General features: G+C 42.0%; 1 protein-coding gene across 1 annotated transcript in view; it reads left to right on the top strand.

The window, feature by feature from the left end:
* The first annotated feature begins 17323 nt into the window (after window positions 1–17323).
* Window positions 17324–19153, top strand: part of apc2 (APC regulator of WNT signaling pathway 2) — a 62070-nt gene continuing 60240 nt past the window's right edge. The window contains exon 1 of the mRNA XM_067230348.1: window positions 17324–17464. Coding sequence (XP_067086449.1) covers window positions 17324–17464 — 141 coding nt within the window. The remainder of the gene's footprint in view (window positions 17465–19153) is intronic.

Raw genomic sequence — 19153 nt, 5'->3', positions numbered from 1 at the left:
TTCTTTGTCAAGTTCTATCTGTAAGGGAGTCAGTTGGCTGAGCGGTGAGGGAGTCTGGCTAGTAATCCGAAGGTTGCCAGTTCGCTTCCCGGTCATGCCAACTGACGTTGTGTCCTTGGGCAAGGCACTTCACCCTACTTGCCTCGGGGGAATGTCCCTGTACTTACTGTAAGTCGCTCTGGATAAAGTCTGCTAAATGACTAAATGTAAATGTAAGACTCTCTGGCATGTAAGGCCTTTGGCAGCCTCTGGCAGGCTTTTGCATTATTGAAAATGCTTATGTGTTGTAGCAATAAAATACATTTAATGGAAGGATTGATTAAATGTTATTTTATACAGAAAAATGAAGCTCAACCACATTCACTCAAATTTTAAGTCTTTGGATAATGCCATTATAGATTGTGAAGAACATTAATTTCTGAGTCTTAGATGGAGTATTACAAAAAACTAGAGCTGTTTTACATTGATCACATATATTACTATTATATATGATATACATATTGAGATGAATGGGTCCTCTAGTACAAAGAGCATGGTGTTGTGCACGTAGTCAAGGCTCATATGCCTGAGTAAAACTGAGTTTTCAGGTTTATATCCTGCTCAGTTTTGTTGTGTTCGACAGCTGTTTCACAGAAAACATTTAAAGTCTGGCTATTCCTTTAAGTGTAATATACAGCTCTGAGGCGATCTCCCAATGATCTGGTCGAACAAGTGCATTTTGTTCCATTGAGAGTTCAAGATACTCTTGGATGTCTGGGTCGCCACATGAGTTGATGGTCTGGACTGACTCAGGAAACATCATTAATTGACTTTCATCAACCGCAAATCCACAGTCCCTTGAAGCAAACCTGCGGTACACAGTGAAAATTGAAAGGAATACATAACTTTTACTGTTCTGTTTAAGGCTAGATTGGTACACTTACCCAGCATAGTTACATTTACATAATATATACATAATTTATACCCTCACAATGAATTTTAATTAATATAGATTACCTGTGCGGTAAAAGGTAGAGTTCATTTGGTATTCCTCCTGGACATGATGCAAGTCGGGAGCGCCGAATCCTGTGCTTGTTCCAGAGATCAGCACACTCATCAAGGTCTTTTTGCAGAACACTGGTGAAGCAGAATCTGAGTAGACACTGGTGTTCGTGGCTGCCATTAAAGTGTCCTGCATCTGCCAGGTCCCCAAACAACTGCATCCAAAACTGAGCTCTTGTAAAACAAAAGCAGTAGGCTAGTGTGATCAGCTGCACATTTACAATTAGTCATTTAGCAGACGCTCTTATCCAGAGCGACTTACAGTAAGTACAGGGACATTCTCCCCCTGCACCTTAATTAGGAATTATTTTACTGTGAGAGAAGGATAGTTCTAGCCATGAAGAGCACAGCGTTTATATTGATAATCTGAATTAGGCTACTTGTTCATTTTAATTTACACTTTGCACAGACTTTTTTAATGCTAGTTCTAATTTCTAAGCCGTCGTAAATTATAGGCTATGATATAAAGATGGGAAATGTTGTAGTCAATAGCAGAATTGCACATAAGCCTACCTTGATTTTCTCAATATGGACCACCAGGACTCAATACGTTGATTGCTCATCGAAGACCCATACATATGGCTTGCTGAGCCTGCATAATGGTCTGTGTGAAGATGGCCAAGAGTACATTGTATGGCTGCCATCGTCCTGTTTTCTGTACCGCAATCAGTTAATAATCTCATGGGGACCACACCAAGACCGTTCACACAGTTGGGGAAGTTGTGTGCAATAACAGATGGATTGTTGTTCGTTGGTCCCCACATAATTCGTCTAGAAAAGCCGTCGATGCAGCCAGATACAGCCAAACCGAAGGGTTTAAGCTTGTCATATCCATCGACATGCCATACGTAGTTTGGGCCCATGGAGTGATATATGCGTCTACAAAATCGAGGGCGTGCCCTACATTCAGTCCCCCGTGGATTAAGTTCTTTCAGCAACCTCATCACATCGGAGCGTTTAACACGCAATTTATACTTTTGTACAAGTACTTGCCACATGGCAAGTCCTGGTCCACGTATCTCGGTCATTATGGCACGTCGGACTTCTGTCGTGGACGAGTAGTTTTTTCGCCTGAAAAGTCCTGCTTCCTTTAACTTCGTTTTTAAGGTGCGCATACTTATTGTAATGTTGTTAAACGTTAACAGCATGTCTAGTATTACGTCATATGAATGTCCCTGATTAAAATAAAGGGTAATTGCTGCAATTAGCTCTACGCGACTCTCTGAATTACTCATTTTTCTTCTCTCCAAAACGATACATTTCTTATTTCCTGTTAGTTACTGTGCATCAGCGTTGTAGTACCTACCCTTTCCATTCAGAGTTAATGTAATGTGTTTGAGTTAATGTAATGTCGTTTCCCATTTGGGGGAGCGTGTTTTTGTATTGGGGGGAGGTGAACAAGTCATCCTATTTGGGGGGAGTTGATTCGTAATTGGGGGGAGTGTTTTCATTTGGGGGATGCACTCATATTACGGTGCGTGTCCACTGCAGCGACGCGAATCGCTTGCCATCGCTCGCCTTCCCACAGTTCACCACGCTCGGGGGCGTTTCAAACAGATTAATGTAAAATGTAGTTCTCTAAAGTCACTGTTGTAGTTGTCATGGCCAAGTGTGCAGACTTGGGTTTACATACTCGCAACATCGATCAAAATACAACTTGTATACAAAATACAAAACTGTTTAATAGACATAAACGTTGACATGTGTAAAAAACGTGTTATTATATTACTCAAAGTCTGCTAATCTGTCGATACGATAGGGAGTTACAGCCGGGCTAGCTAGCTACTGTAGTTAACACAGAACGAAGTTACGTAATGTGACTACACTGAATTTGAAAGTAAAAGCACCAACAACTTCGGCAACCTTGCGCCATGCATCGTTTTTTTATTAACATCTCTGTACGAATACAGAGATGTGTCGTACAACACCGGGTAAGCAGCTACACAAGCAATTATTTTCTCCTCCATTCTGAAACTGAGAGCTAGAAATGTTTACCATGGTTGCTACGTTACGAGAAACAGGAAAACAATCCGATTGGTCATCGCTAGCGAAAATCGCTCCTCATTTGCATCAAGTTGAGAAAATCTCAACTCGAATCGCTTGAATCGCGTTGCGTCGCTACCCACAATGCACCACGCAAGCGATTCGCCTGGCTCCATTGAAAATGAATGGAAAACTTCGCGTCGCTCGCATCGCGTCGCTGCAGTGGACAAGCACCGTTAGGGGGTGTGATTTGCACTTCAGGGCCACCGTAGTGATGGCATTATCCTCAAGAATGAGTTATAGGGCAGGGCTTTTATACCGGTTGATCTCTGATCTCCAATTTAACCTGCTCCCGACCAGGTTAGCCGTTCAGCATGTGTTACCATGGCGATCTACCCCGGTAAAAAGTGATCCTCCGTCGTAGTACAGAAAACCCTGGGTTGAACCTGAAGTTACCTTGCTAACGCCAAATCTTGATTCGTAGTACAGGCCCCAGGTCACATAGCTAGCTACGTCTATCGTTCGTTACCTACAAACAAATGCTTCGTAACAGTATTTACTTGTTATCGGTGATATTGACACCAGAGGTTAAGGAACTTGTCTGTAATCAAAATATCGTCTTCGTTTTCCATTTGAAGCAGTAGATCTAGCTTACTGTTGGAAATCTCCCATTGAACCCTCTCTCTAGCTTCGCTTCGGCTAAAGATGGACGACGATGATGACCACGCATGCATTATTCACGCCTACAGTACGGTGTTCTGATACCACTTTGACATACATGATCCGCTGGCTAGATGTAACATGATCTTATTTACTACCCACAGTAGTTCAGCCTTTTTGCAGCAGCATTTTAATCATAGTTAGAGTAGCTTTTGCAGTTGCACAACAAAGTCACGTAATGTGACGAGATTGAATTTAAAAGTATAAAAAAAACTCACCAGGGACAACGACAACATCGGCAAACCTGCACCATGTATTATTATATTTATGTCATCTTTAAATTCAGTGTCTGAACAGGACTGGGTGTGCAGGCACACATGATTAGTTTCTCCTCCATCTTGATACTGAAACCTAGATTCTAGGTTAGAAATGTTGACAATGACCAACGGTTGCTACGTTACAAGAAACAAGGAATCAATCCGATTGGCCAACGTTCTTCACTGTTCCAACATTTTTCCATTTCTACGTCTTTCAATTATTAATACTTTTCAAAATGGGTTTTATTCGCCAAGAAACTTCACACAGACAAGGAATTTACTGTGGCAGGAAGGTGCACACATTAAACATATAAGAATCTTAAATAAGAAGTGTACAAGTCTAACTCATACTAAGGGGATACAAATTTTAAAGATTTAGAATGAAATAAAATGGCTATAGTGCACTATAGCCATTTTGCATATCTTGCATCTTTTCTTGATATTCAACTAAATTGTCAAACAAATTCCTCTTTTTTTTTTTATACAAATATTTCATAGAAGTATCGGTATCGGTATTGATCTTGACGATACTGATCTTGAAAGTACTTGGTATCGGATCCAAAAGAAAATGATTGGTATCGCCCATCCCTAGCTAATATCTTTTTTACTACTATTGCTAATGGAACTGTTTTGTTCTACAATGCCACTGATACTACTGTATCTGCTACAGATATTACTATCCCAACTATAATTTCAGCTACTAAAACAAATATTCTACTTCTTCTACTACTTCTACAGTTTAACAGTTCAGCTTTCAACTTCTCCCGCATTGTATTTCAGCTCTTAGCATTGTTAGATGATGCAGTTCAGATTCCACACTGCCTCTTTTGTGTGACTCACACATTTTTTAAATTCATTTCAGCTTGCGGGTATTTTCTCATTTCTGTATTTGCAGTAAGTTGTTTTTGTTGTTCAGCTTTCAGCATTCCAATGCATTTTCTGCAGGAAATGCACTTTCTAGTTAATAAAGAACCCCCCTTGAAGATTATTCTACGACGTTACCGGCAGTAGAAGATGGAATCGCGATTCAAACAGTACCATTTGCTAACTGAAAATATGCCCCCCCCAAACGTAAATAAGCTTGACATTTATTTAGTGGAAAATCGCTCATTCATAAAAAGCTCACTGGTAGCGATCATTGTCAGTAACAATGCAAAATGCGATATAGCCCTGTGAGGGGCGCCGGTGTGCAGTGACTTTAAAGAACGCTCTCTACATCCCCTCGTACCCCCAAGACGAGGGGATGTAGAGAGCGTTCCTCGCTGTTTATGAGGCATACCTGTGCGTCTCCCCTGCCTTGCGCCACCCCGACGGTACGCTTCCCGTCTGCCAGCTCCATGCTGTGTCTCTCCGGCTTGAAGGTGTTGTCGAAGCGCTTGAACTTGCTCCTGTCGTTGATGATGTGGGACGACACGCCCGTGTCCACAATCAGTCCCTTTCTCTGGATCTGCATCCGTTGCCCTGAGGGGCTGGCATCTTCTGTGTGTGCCTTGAAGGTACAGTCTTCTCCTCCCGCGGCTCCCCGGGCGCCATCTTGTTCACAACCTTTCTCCCGCCTCTTATGCGACTGGGTCTGAGTCTTCTGAAGCCTCGAAGTTCCTCAACTTTGCCTTGAACTCTCCCAGCGTCATGTCTGCTGAACCATGCGTCACCATCAGTGTGAACGGCTTGTACTTCTCCGGTAACCCCCTCATGATCATCGCCATCATCAGTCCCTCACTCGGTGCTTCACCTGCACCCCTGAGTGCCGTTATGATCTGCTCAGCTCGGATAACGTATTTGGTTACAGTCTCGTTGTCAGCTTTCTTCAGCGCAGTCATTGTTATGTACAGCGAGACAATCCGGGGTCTACCTTTTCCGATGTAGTGTTCTCTTAACACTTTGAGGCTCTCTCGGCCCTTGTCCTTCGTGTCTCTGAATATCAGTCCCAAGCTCGTATTGTCAAGTAGCGGCGCTAATGCACAATAGGCGTCAGCATTCAGCTTGTCATCATTAGCCTTTTCTCCAACCGTCAGTGGTCCACTGGGCTCTGTGAGGATCGTCTGCTTCAGCCCCACTCCGTGCATGCAGCACAGCATCCTTTCTTCCCAGAGCTCATACACCTCTGCTCTCCCGTCAAACGTGGGCCACTTGTTTCTGTTCATCATGGCTTTTTCTGTTTGTAGCTCAGTTTAGCTCCTTTTCAGCCTAGCTTTAGCTTCCTGATGCTAAACTAGCTCTTTATGATAATCCTACTTCTGTATGCTAGCGCAGTCTTGCTAGCTATCTAAGCACGTGTCCGTCAAACTTTATCACCATTCTCCGTTAGCTGGGCCCATAACCTGTTAACAGAGTAGGCTTGTACCTTCTGCCTACCTGCACAGCGGAATAATGATTCAGAGGAATGAACGGACATTTAGACGTTTGTCTCTTTAGCCATCAATGCGTGGCATTATTTATTAAAAGTACAACATGCCGCTCTCCGTGAGAGTCAGGTAACAAGTGAATGAGAGAGAGGGTGAACATCCCCCTTTATAAGATCATCAGATCTTATATGATCTCATTTCACGGCAGATAATTTTAACATGGATCAGACAGACGGGGTTCAGGGACACACGGCTTCTCTTGCAGCGCGGAGCCGTACCGAGCAACGACCTCCCGACCGTTCCTCCTCAGGTCGCACCTGGACCATCCACCGCCGCCAGCAGTTCATCACTCAGTTCTGTGTGCTTGTTATAATTATACTAGATAACTTTTCCAGAGGTATCTCTGCTATGAGTTAGTGCAAACCGCTAACTTGATATTAGGCTACTCGGTGTAGAATGATGGTATTTTGGTGAAATGGTAGCTAATGTGCTAGAAGTAGTTGGAGAGCTCACTGTCTGCTGTCTCTGGTGTCCATTTTTACTCCTATGTTACAGCTCAGGGGAACATTTCATTTATATGCATCTGTATGTTTCACTCATTGAACAAATAAATTCTATTTCTATACTGTTTTGTTCGGCTTGAAGTAGCGTCCATTATCTGGGTCATAGGTAGGCAGCGAGGGGCGGAGCTTCAGCTCTTTCAGGCGACACGCCCCCCCCAGTCTCAAGCAAAGAAGAGTGCTGATTTTCTTACGATTTCAAATCCTAATTTAACATACTTGTCTGTGTTTTTTTTCATTCGAATTTGGATGGGTAGTTAATAACACATTCTTCTGTGGTGTGGTGAACTTGAAACTCGTTTTCAATTCCACTTTACAGGATCTTTAATTGTCGCATAGGCTACATGACTTCACTCCCAGAGACGCAAGAAGAAATCAAATATATATAATGAAAAAATTGTAACGCACAGTGACTTGGACAAGTAATTTTAATCTGATTACTGGTTTGGAAATAGGAACGCGTTAGATTATTTGTTACTGAAAAACGTCAGATTACCGGCATCACTGTACGTATCTCATTATAACAAATACTAGTGTCTGTTCACCTACACAACACTTATGCGCTATTCACAGGTTTCTTTCACATGCGTAGCCTCACACATGTGCTAGGTAAATTGCAGTGGCAAAATACATCAAAACGCGGGGCAGACACTGAACCTCAAACATAACCGTGCAGAAGAGCATCTGCTAATTGTAACTCAAAATAATATTAATCAGTTAAACATTTGGTATTTTTATCTCAATACGGCATGTTACCAACATTTCTGTAATGTGCTTAAGGTTACACTACGTATTAGAACGGGTTAGCTAGCATACTATTAGTCAGTCAATGGCAATCCTCAACAATGTTAAACAATCCGTTACTTTCTTAAACATGTACACAACTCACAACGCTACCAACACGCTATTAAACATCTCCTTCATATACTATTCATATTTGAATAGCCATAAGCTAATTTAGAATATGGTTTTATTATACCTATGAATACACAGAAACACACAAGAGTTAGCGTCTTGCTCAGGCCCAAGCCAGTTTAATACTGCGTAGCAGGCTCGGAGGACGCTATGGTCTCCCGTGCGATTCACAGATGCGCTACAGCGCCATCTACAGACATGGCAGTGTACGAACACGCTATAATGAAAAATTTGAATAGTTCTATTAATGAAAAAAAATTGAAGGGGATGTCTGTTTAATGTAAACTAAATCAAAGGTTGTTTCTTAATCCGTTACACATTCAAGCATCGGTTCCAGGCACAGAACACAGATGGCAGAGTTTACGAGAGTTATTGGGACACATGGGCTTGTGTCCCTCCTGACCACATAGATAGCAAATTAGCTTTACATTTACATTCCATGCTTATAATGTCATTCACATGGGTCACTCTTTTTTGTCCTTAGGCTGGACCCACTTTTCATTCAAGTCATTCATGCGAACATAGAGCTCCTTTGGGGTTTCTTCCATTTTCCTTGTAGATTTAGCTTTAATAATGTAAATCTTCAATGTGAATGAATATGAATACTATTGCAAATGGTAGAAGTAGCCTAGCATTGATTGATTAATTTTTTATAATAACTAATGTACAGTGCCCGTGATGCTAGACACCGAAGCCGCCGCCAAGCGCCGCCAGGCGGCGCCATTTAGAGTTTCAGCCAAAGCCAGCTAATAATTTTGTATATGTTTTGTCTGAGCCAGCTGAAATTATTTGCATCAAACAATAATTCTATCTATCACATAGAGACAAACACACACATATAGATTGCTTAAACTATAAATAGTGCATGGCTGTGATAAAATTTGTGGCACACACACAGATTCCTGGAATTATAGAAAGAGCACAATGCCCGCACTTATGTCGGTGACGCACACAGATTTCTGGAATTATAGATAGACAGTGCAGTGTCCGTGATGCAGCTGGTGATGACAGTACTTTTCAGTGATTTTGGTACCTATATTTCTCAGATCACAATTTAAATTCTCTGTCATCGCATTAGTTCAATCACGGTACTGCACTCAGTTGGATTATAAAAAGGACACCTGCAAAATATGAATTTTGCAGTGTCCGGTTCGCACTCCGTTGGATTATAAGAAGAACACCTGCAAAATATTAACTTTGCAGAGTGCCCGGTTATCGAGATAGGCCTATTTGTAGGAAACTTGCTGCAGACCAGAGGACCCATTAGAGAGAAGGGGCTAGGACACGACAAGAGCAAGCCAAACAGGCGGCAAATTGTTTTTTCATTATTTTATGTTGAAATGGTTATCCAAACAATGTCATTAGCAGCACTGCACTCCGCTGGATTATAAAGATGACACATGCCGAATGTGAACTTTGCAGAGTGCCCGATTCTTGATCTGATCGTGGGAAACTAAACCCATTTTAATTTGTACCCACACATACACACACAGCGATTCCTGGCATTATTAGAGAGATGGTGAATTAAAAGGTAGGCTATGTCTGTGCATATAAATGTTTTAAATCAGGTCTTTATTACGGATTTCAACTATGTTTGTAAAAACACATTGGATAGCCCATATACATTTCTGTATTTTTTTTATTTTTATTATTATAGGCCTATTACATTTAAGATGTAATAATTTAAATAATTTACATGGAGAAATGTCACGATATCAAATAACATTGACCTTGCACAAAGCTAGCAAGCATCCATGTGCTAAATGCTTTATAGAATAAATGAATCAACTGAAACAAAGAGACGACAGAGACTGTGGTGTGACGTAATGCTACATCACAGCCTGCGGAATTCAGCATCTCTCCCGCTTGCATGATACGCCCTATTGAAAACAAAGCAACACTGGAAATGAGGTAAGAATATGACTCGTTTTTAGAGCTTCTTTTACAATTAGCTCAAATGCTTGATACAATAACAAAACCAAATGTATAAAGGTTTACATTCTCATACAATTTTAACAGTTTTATATCAATGCATCTTGATTGCCGTGTAATGGTGGTTTCGCTGCGTCGCGCTCTGCGACGAGTGGTCCTGATGCGAATGTTAATCAGGAAGATGGAATTGTCTTTGTTTTAGTAGATTACAGATGCGGCATCGTTTTAGGCTCAATACCTAAAGTATTTTTGATATATGATGGAAATTAAGTACGTGGCATTGGCATGACTGGACTGGTCTTCCTTGAAGACGCTCATGGGAAGGTCGTAATCAGGTGTCCTGCAAGTAACCTTGTTTTGTCCGAAACTACAACTGATTCTATAAAATGTTAATTGTGCTGCATCTACGATTTGTGCTAGGCATAACCGAATAAAATACTTGTTTCTGGTGAGTTTATGAAGATTGTGGGCTTGGCTCGTATGAAAAAAACAAACACATAATGGCTGTCGTATGACGGGCATTGTATCAAACGCTGTAGCATCATATTTCTTTGGTTTGATGTTGGTTTTACACAGTGAAGGTGCGAACGGTCTATTTAGTTTTGTTTTAAACCATTTTAGTCCTTAGTGTTGCATTGATGATGAACATGAGGATGATGAGAATATGACAGAATATTTCAGACAATAATATTCACTGTAGGCCTAGATCCTCAACATGTTGTGGCCTACTTCGGCTGGGTTATATACATCTTATTCATCACAAACGCTGCAGTCATCTTGCACAGCACTGTCTGACCAATTGTGTTAAGCTCAACTGCTAAGCACACTTATCTTTCATAGAATGCATTGGGTACACAGAAACAGTAAAACTGAAATACTTCACTCATCACCTAAACCAATTCAGATTGCAAGTGTGACACTGCAGATAGCCCAAGCTGATCAATCATTTTTGGACAAGTAGATACAAGACAATTGGATGAATTGCATTTACATGATTGTTGTACTGAGAGCTACAGTAAGACAAGTGCTTAGCCTACTCTTGTATCGAGCAGCCGCTGTGGTGATATTATGGCCATATACACAGTTGCTTAAGTAGTGATTTCAAACCCAACATCAAAGTTTGAGTTCACTTCGATCTAATAATTGGTCAGAAATCAAATTTACCCCCACAATGAAGACAGTTCAAAATGAGGGTACAGCTTCTTAATGAGTCTCTGTGGGACTGGGCAATTGTAATGATCATGTGAATGGCTTTTATTACATAATGGGTGTGGCTGTACCCTATTAAGTACAATACTATCCTCATCAGACCTTCACACGAATGCTAGAAATAAACAGTTTACAGATTTCATTGTACTGCAATTGGCTCAGTGACAGTAGCACTCAGGTGACTAATTAGCCATGAGGATTTGAGATGTTTGGTCCTAAAATAAGGGGCTTAATTAAGGATTGTTTTTTTATGTCCTACATTTTTTATATATGATATACCTTAAAGTATTGGCTTGGTGGTCAACTAGTCTTTTTGTGTGATATGTAGTTGCTATGAATTTTCAAATGATTATAATAATTGGAGAGCTAGTGATGCTATCCAATACTTATTCATACATATTTACAACAGAACTTGTGCAACGTAAAGTATCCTCAACTATCCTTTCTTCTAGCAGGTAGTGGAACCATAGTCAGATACCATACATAGGCACAGGCAGGGGCAAAGGGGGGCGATGGCCCCTGCCCCTTTGCCCTGCCATTGACAAAGTGCCTCCCTGTCTGGATGTCTTTTTAGGAATATAATTTTGTTGATAAACACAACCAATCAGTAGTAGCATAAAGAAGTAGGCACGTGAAAAACAGTACCCCTCTCCTTCAAAATGTTTTTGCCTAACTTGAAACTTTGCATGAGTCTTGTGTTCAATACACTACCCACTGGCTGGTTAGCTCACCATTCATCATAAATGCCATGGTTAGGTAAGTTTATTGCAGCTACATGACATGACATTGTTTTTCAGCATATGCGTAACCAGCTAGCTAACATTGACAGGTTTCCTGGTTTATTCTTCCTGCTGTATTTTGTCTAAAGTTCATCCCTAACAACATACATTGATCTAACCTACTTTCTACTTTTTATATTTAAGATTCGTATATGTTTATCGTACGCGTTCCTGCCACAGAAAATTCCTTGTTTGTGTGAACTTACATGGCAACATATAAAGAGGCCCAACGCATGCTCGCCGACCAGATTCTGAGTGTGGAGCGAGCAAACCCGGATTCCCTTGTTATCGTACTCGGCGACTTTAACAAAGGTAATCTCAGCCACGAACTCCCTAAATACAGACAATTCATCAAATGCCCAACCAGAGAAGAGAACACTCTGGATCACTGCTACACTACAGTCAGTAGAGCCGTCCCTCGTCCAGCACTGGGTCACTCTGACCATACCATGGTCCATCTGATTCCTGCATACAGGCAGAAATTAAAGCTCTGTAAACCTGTTGTGAGGACATCAAAACAGTGGACCAGTGAGGCTATGGAGGATCTGCGGGCGTGCTTGGACTGTACTGACTGGGATATGTTCACGACTGCTACCAATAGTCTGGATGAACTCACAGAGGCTGTGACATCATACATCAGCTTCTGTGAGGACTGCTGTATTCCAACACGCACCTGGGTGAACTTCAACAACGACAAGCCCTGGTTCTCAGCAGAGCTCAGAAGGTTGAGGTCAGAGAAGGAGGAAGCATTTCAGAGTGGGGATAGAGACAGATTCAAGGAGTCGAAGAACTCCAGATCACCAACTACAAGCCCAGAGCCCCCCACTCCACTAACGACTCCCGCCTGGCCAACGACCTGAACGAGTTCTACTGTAGATTTGAAAGACAGGAGGGTGAAGTTAACAGACTTTTCAAGAGGCAGAACCCCCGCAAAGCAGCTGGGCCGGACTCTGTCTCTCCTGCCACCCTCAATCACTGCGCTGACCAGCTGTCTCTAGTGTTCACCTACATCTTTAACACCTCCCTGGAGACATGCCATGTGCCAGCCTGTCTCAAGTCCTCCACCATCATCCCTGTGCCCAAAAAGCCAAGGCCAACAGGACTCAATGACTACAGACCCGTCGCCCTGACTTCTGTGGTAATGAAGTCTTTTGAGCGCCTTGTGCTGGCACACCTCAAAGCCATCACAGACCCTTTCCTGGACCCACTGCAGTTTGCCTACAGAGCCAACAGATCTGTGGATGACGCCGTTAACATGGCCCTCCACTTCACCCTACAGCACCTGGACTCCCCAGCATCCTATGCCAGGATCCTGTTTGTGGAATTCAGCTCTGCCTTCAACACCATCATCCCTGCCCTGCTTCAGGACAAGCTCTCCCAGCTGAACGTGCCCGACTCCACCTGCAGGTGGATCACAGACTTCCTGTCTGACAGGAAGCAGTGCGTTAAGTTGGGAACACAAGTCTCTGACTCCCGGTCCATCAGCACCAGATCTCCTCAGGGCTGCGTCCTTTCCCCTCTGCTCTTCTCCCTGTACACCAACAGCTGCACCTCCAGTCATCCGTCTGAGTCACCCTCATTGGGCTCATCTCTGACGGGGATGAGTCTGACTATAGGTGGGAAGCTGACAACCTGGTGACCTGGAGTAGCCAGAACAACTTGGAGCTCAATGCTCTTAAGACAGTGGAGGTGGATGTGGACTTCAGGAAGAATACAGCCCCACTCACACCCATCACTCTGTGCGACTCCCCAGTCAACACTGTGGAGTCCTTCCGCTTCCTGGGCACCATCCTCTCCCAGGACCTCAAGTGGGAACTGAACATTAGCTCCCTCGCCATCATTGAGTCCATCCTCACCTCTTCCATCACCGTCTGGTACGCTGCTGCCACTGCCAAGGACAAGAGCAGACTGCAGTATCATCCGCACTGCTGAGAAGGTGATCGGCTGCAATCTGCCTACCCTCGAGGACCTGAGGCGTGCGAGGAAGATTGTGGCCGACCCCTCCCACCCTGGTCACTCCCTGTTCCAGCTACTCCCCTCTGGCAGAAGGCTGCGGTCCATCAGGACCAAAACCTCACGCCATAAGAACAGTTTCTTTCCATCTGCTACTGGCCTCTTCAACAAGGCCAAGGACTCCCATTGACATTCATTCACTTATTTAACTATAAGTCCATCTAATGGCAATTCAGTATGCATAAGCCACTTTATCTCAGTATCCGACTGCACTATGTTGACCATCTAGCTGCTCATTATTCTTATTTTTATATATATTTTATTTTATATTTAAATTGTTGTATTCTTAGATTGTTTAGTTCTTAGAAATAGTTAAACTTTTGTACTTTTACTTAATTTAAGATCTGTATATGTTTAGTGTTTTGCACCTCCCTGCCACAGTAAATTCTGTGTTTGTATAACATACATGGCGAATAAACCTGATTCTGATTCTGATGAGAGAGAACAAAGGTTGTGCTCTTGCCGAAGGAAAGCACACCCAATAAAGCCCATTCTGATTATGATCATAAAAAAAATAGCTGGCTACCTCTCTAGTTACACTAAGCTTTAGTGGTGCTAGCTTGGACTGTATTGCTCAACAGCAATAGTGCATTGCTACAGTAGCTACATTATGTTATCAAACCTTTCACGATACAAGGCTCAGCTGGCTCACGTCTTGGTAGGCAGATATATTTGTATTCAGAAGTGAATATACCATCTGTTAATGTATTTATCAGCTAAGGAGGTCTGTTCATCCTTTCTACAGTCACATTCGAAGACAGAACATTGGCTAATATACTGATTCTAGCTGCTGTGACATATATATTTGCATTTGTGTGTGTGGAGGGGGGTGGGGGGTGTTGGGTTTGGCTCCTGCCTATGCCGCTTGTAACCTAAATTTGGGCCTGTTTGGATAGTTAACAGTCAGGTACCTAGCCATTAACTTACTTGCTAGATGCATGGACTGCTGCCCAGGGAATCAACCTCCAAAGGACAGCCACATGTCTGTTTTTGTATGGCCTTCATAAAAAAATGAGAGAGAACATGGAATATTATCTGCAATTTTCGAATATTTCACTATGAACATGTTGTGTAAGCCAATGAAGTCCTCTGAGACTTGTTTAGCAACACAGACAGCTCTGCACAGACAGACCTCTGACTTGCAAGCGCGACTCCTTACCAGCTACGAAAAGCTAGCTTTTCCCTGGCTCATACTGTGCATACCTGAGGAGTTTACTAGGGCTGTCCTCACTCAGTCGACTAGTCGATTTTCTGCTCGATATGCTCTTGGTCGACTAAGATTTTTTTAGTCGAGCTGCCGTATGGTAGTGTGAGATCTGATTCCCGCTAGGGCTGGGCGGTATGACGGTATATACCGTGTGATGGTAGAAATGTGTGTACCGGGAGAGATTTGGCTATACCGTTTCAACCGCGGTATACTTTTATACTATATTTTTGTATTACACGTGTCAATTAAATGTCTGGTTGTTGTATTGTATATAAGCCATCATATAAATCGCATTCTTGCGATATTTAGAATTGTAGTTTAACCTTTATTTGATTTGCTATTTTCGTTTGACCTTGAAGCACATTTGCGTTGGTCTGACGGAACAGAGTGTATTTTGTCTAAGCGGACCACATTCATGCCGATGCTAATTAATTATATATTTGATGACCCATTCTGCAGGTAACCAATTCGATTTGTTGTTCAAGTTTTATGTCTCGTGCTGTAAAATTATTGTTGTAAAATTACACTGGTGGCGTTGCTAGCATTCTTGATCTAGGATGACTAGTGAAGGCTAACTACTTACTAACTGAGAGTGAGGTCTTGCCGGGGCTTTAACATATCGACCAAGCTTTAACGAGGTTGATACGCCGAACCCGAAGTTAGATATGGATAGTAAAACTCAGACTGATCGCTTTCGCTCATTTTGAAATTTTCGTCGGAGGGCATTACTGATCCATATTGAGCTGTGAGTAGGTCACCACGCGGATGGCATGGCTGCATCAGCCAATCGGAAGGGTCGTACTCGTAACTTTTTTGAGTCTTTTGTTTTTAACTCAAGTGTTGTCTCATGTGAGGCAGTTGTTTTTGTTTGTAATAAATAATCGAGTGTGATGATGAAGTATGGTATGGTTATTTTGTACCATTTCTTAATTGAATTTACAGAACAATTACTATACCGTGATATATACCGTAACCGTGATATAAAATGACCGTGATAGAAGATTTTGGCCCACCCCTAATTCCCGCTATTGTCATCATTGCTGAATTAACTAAATGTTCTACAGAAATTGTATATTATATTATTTAAGACAAATAAAGCAACTCTAAAAATATATAATTTAAAAGAAAAGGTGTTACTGTTTTCCCTTTCGTTAATCTGCGCTTTGTTTTGTTTTGGTATTTTGCACATGGCACGAGCACAATTGGCTGCCGAACTACAAACTCTGCCATAGCCTACTTTGTCGGTGTTATTAGTCAAAATGGCAAATAAATCTGTGGTATGGCAGCATTTAATTAAAGTACCTTTACATTTACAAAGTACCGGGTGACTGGCAAACTCTGCCAACAACGGTTTATTTTTCATAGTTCGACGTCGAATATGATGTAGCCTACCACCTGAAAAACGTAAGCTGGCCTAGCCCTACTTCACTCATGCTAACGCGCTGGGTTGAAAAATGAATATGCCTATTATAAGAATCACATCCAAATCGAATGACATTATCTTCTCCGGCCAAGACAACAACATCTTTCTCTGTTGCACCGTTCCCCATTCAGCTTCTAGCTACGTAAGTTTGCATGCTGCAAGTTTTCAGGCAGTGATAAGCGCGCTCTGATGATTTGCATGTTAAACAAACAATATTTTTTATTTGTAGTACATTGTAAGAGATACTAAATACCATCGGCATTCCGTTACAAGAGGACTGGTGATACGAGTCTTATTATTAGTAGGCTATTAGCGGCTGAATCTGCAGTGTCCAGCAGCCATTGAGTCAGATCGGGAAAATGTCCTTTTTTTTTGTGAAAAAAAAAGCGTTTCAAATTTCGATTAGTCGATTTTCAGACGTGTTAGTCGAGTCTTGGTCGACCAAAGAAAATCTTAGTCGGGGACAGCCCTAGAGTTTACCGAACTACACCGGTTACGTAATACATACTGTATATAATAATAATTACATTACATCACATTTACATTTAGTCATTTAGCAGACGCTCTTATCCAGAGCCACTTACAGTAAGTACAGGGACATTCCCCCTAGGCAAGTAGTGAAGTGCCTTGCCCAAGGACACAATGTCATTTAACTTCGATTTGATTTCTTATTCTATTATCCTTACCTCAGAAGCTTTTGGTCTTCGGTGTGGATATCTTTGTAAAGCAAACATTACACATCACAAGACTGACAGTTAAACAGGTTACAAAACACTGGGTGACCTTTATATAATTTTATGATAATTCGTAAGTAACTTTTTTAATTTAAATTTTTTAGTTTTGCTAATGACAAATATTGATAATTAATTATGTTCATTTCTACCTGTCTGCTGGTTGTTAGCTAACCTCCAGACCTTCTATTCTCCAAAGGTCCTAAAGATGGCCAACTCTGTGGCTTCCTATGACCAGCTAGCCCACCAGGTAGAGGCACTCCGGAAAGAGAATTTCCATTTGCGGAGGGAGCTGGAGGACAACACCAACCACTTGTCGAAGTTGGAAAATGAGACTTCTGACATGAAGGTGAGTGTGGAAAACCCAGACTAGAAGGACATAAAAACTGTATTTTAAAATATATTTTGTTGTAAAGATTGACAAAAAACCTAACATAATATGGGGAAATTACTGTAGAAAACACAGAAACAAGGTAAAAAAGGTAAAAAATAGGACCTGTGTCCTATTCAATAATCTTGGAAGGTGATGAAGCCACACTGATGTGGCCAATAGATCTGATGATAGCTTTGGAGGGACCTAGTAACAGGTCAAACTTAAAGGTCACATGACATGCTTTTTTGGATGCTTTTATATAGGCGTTAGTGGTCCCCTAATACTGTATCTGAAGTCTCTCCGAAATTCAGCCTTGGTGCACAATTACAGCCACTACAAGCAGTCCCAAAATGAGCTTTCCTCAAGACGCGCTGTTTCTGTGTCTGTAGCTTTAAATGCTAATGAGGAGGAGAGAGGTGGCACCATGCGCTAATGTTTACAATGGATGTATCGCAATGGCTCGTAGCCCCTTGCTGTAAGATGCCTTGAATTGGCAAATTCTCATCTGATCACCCTGGTTTGCAGAGGTGCACACTCATAGTCATTTCAATGAGGGGAAAGGCGGATATCGCGCGCGCCCTAACACCAATAGCAGAACGGTTATCCAAATAACAAAGAAGTGTACAACACTCGCGTTACAGCGTGTGTATTCACACACATACTTGATGCTATCTACCTTCACATTAGCGACAGTAACTTAGCTGTTAGCTGCAGAGCTAATGTTACAGCCACATAAGGGTAGCAAGCTAGGTAACCATATACAGTAAAGCAACAAAATGATATAGTGTTAGTTAACTTACTTGTCCGACGTTTGTAGCTGGACCAAGGAGAGTTAATACTGATTAAAAATTTAATTTCAGCAAGGCCAGCTTTGTATTGGCTCAAGTTGAGGAAACAGATCGTGGATGAAATGTTTGGTGCAGACATACAAAACTTTGGGAAGTTGTGTCGGCGCATTTCCAGAGAAAATAAAATGAAGACACTAGGTCTTCAGAGGCTCGGATGAAGGAACTGTAAAAATACTTTTGTTTTCCTTTGTACATCCAAACTGAGCAAATGTAATGCTTGTTCGTTTGCAAGCCATGATGTCTCTGGAGGATAAAAACACTTGCACGGTCCTCAGTTTCTTATGGGCGGGCCAGATTCTCTGGGCGGGCAAAGCAGAGAGGGGAGGTAACCTTCCTCCTTGTGATATTTTACATTTACATTTAGTCATTTAGCAGACGCTCTTATCCAGAGCGACTTACAGTAAGTACAGGGACATTCCCCCCGAGGCAAGTAGGGTGAAGTGCCTTGCCCAAGGACACAACATCAGTTGGCATGACCGGGAATCGAACTGGCAACCTTCGGATTACTAGTCCGACTCCCTCACCACTCAGCCACCTGACTCCCCCAAGGAGTCAGGTGACGTCACAAGGAGAGGATTTTCAAACCGAGCGTTTGAGCTTTCATTTTTTCAAAGGCGGAGAAGAATACCCAGGGCTTGGTTTACACCTATCGAAATTTCTAGCCACTGGGGGACATTTTACTGTTTTAAATTTCTTGCATATTACAAAAGTTAACGTGTTGAAGAAAAATAATCAAAATAATAAACAACATGTTTAGGATCAATAAATACTCATAATTTGTTCTTGTTTACCTAAGATTCCAGTTCAGTTGTGGGCA

The sequence above is a fragment of the Osmerus mordax genome, chromosome 27, assembly GCF_038355195.1.
Source record: "Osmerus mordax isolate fOsmMor3 chromosome 27, fOsmMor3.pri, whole genome shotgun sequence".
Classification (NCBI taxonomy): domain Eukaryota; kingdom Metazoa; phylum Chordata; class Actinopteri; order Osmeriformes; family Osmeridae; genus Osmerus; species Osmerus mordax.
Note: the sequence above shows the minus strand (reverse complement) of the source record. Positions and strands in the feature narration are given on the sequence as shown.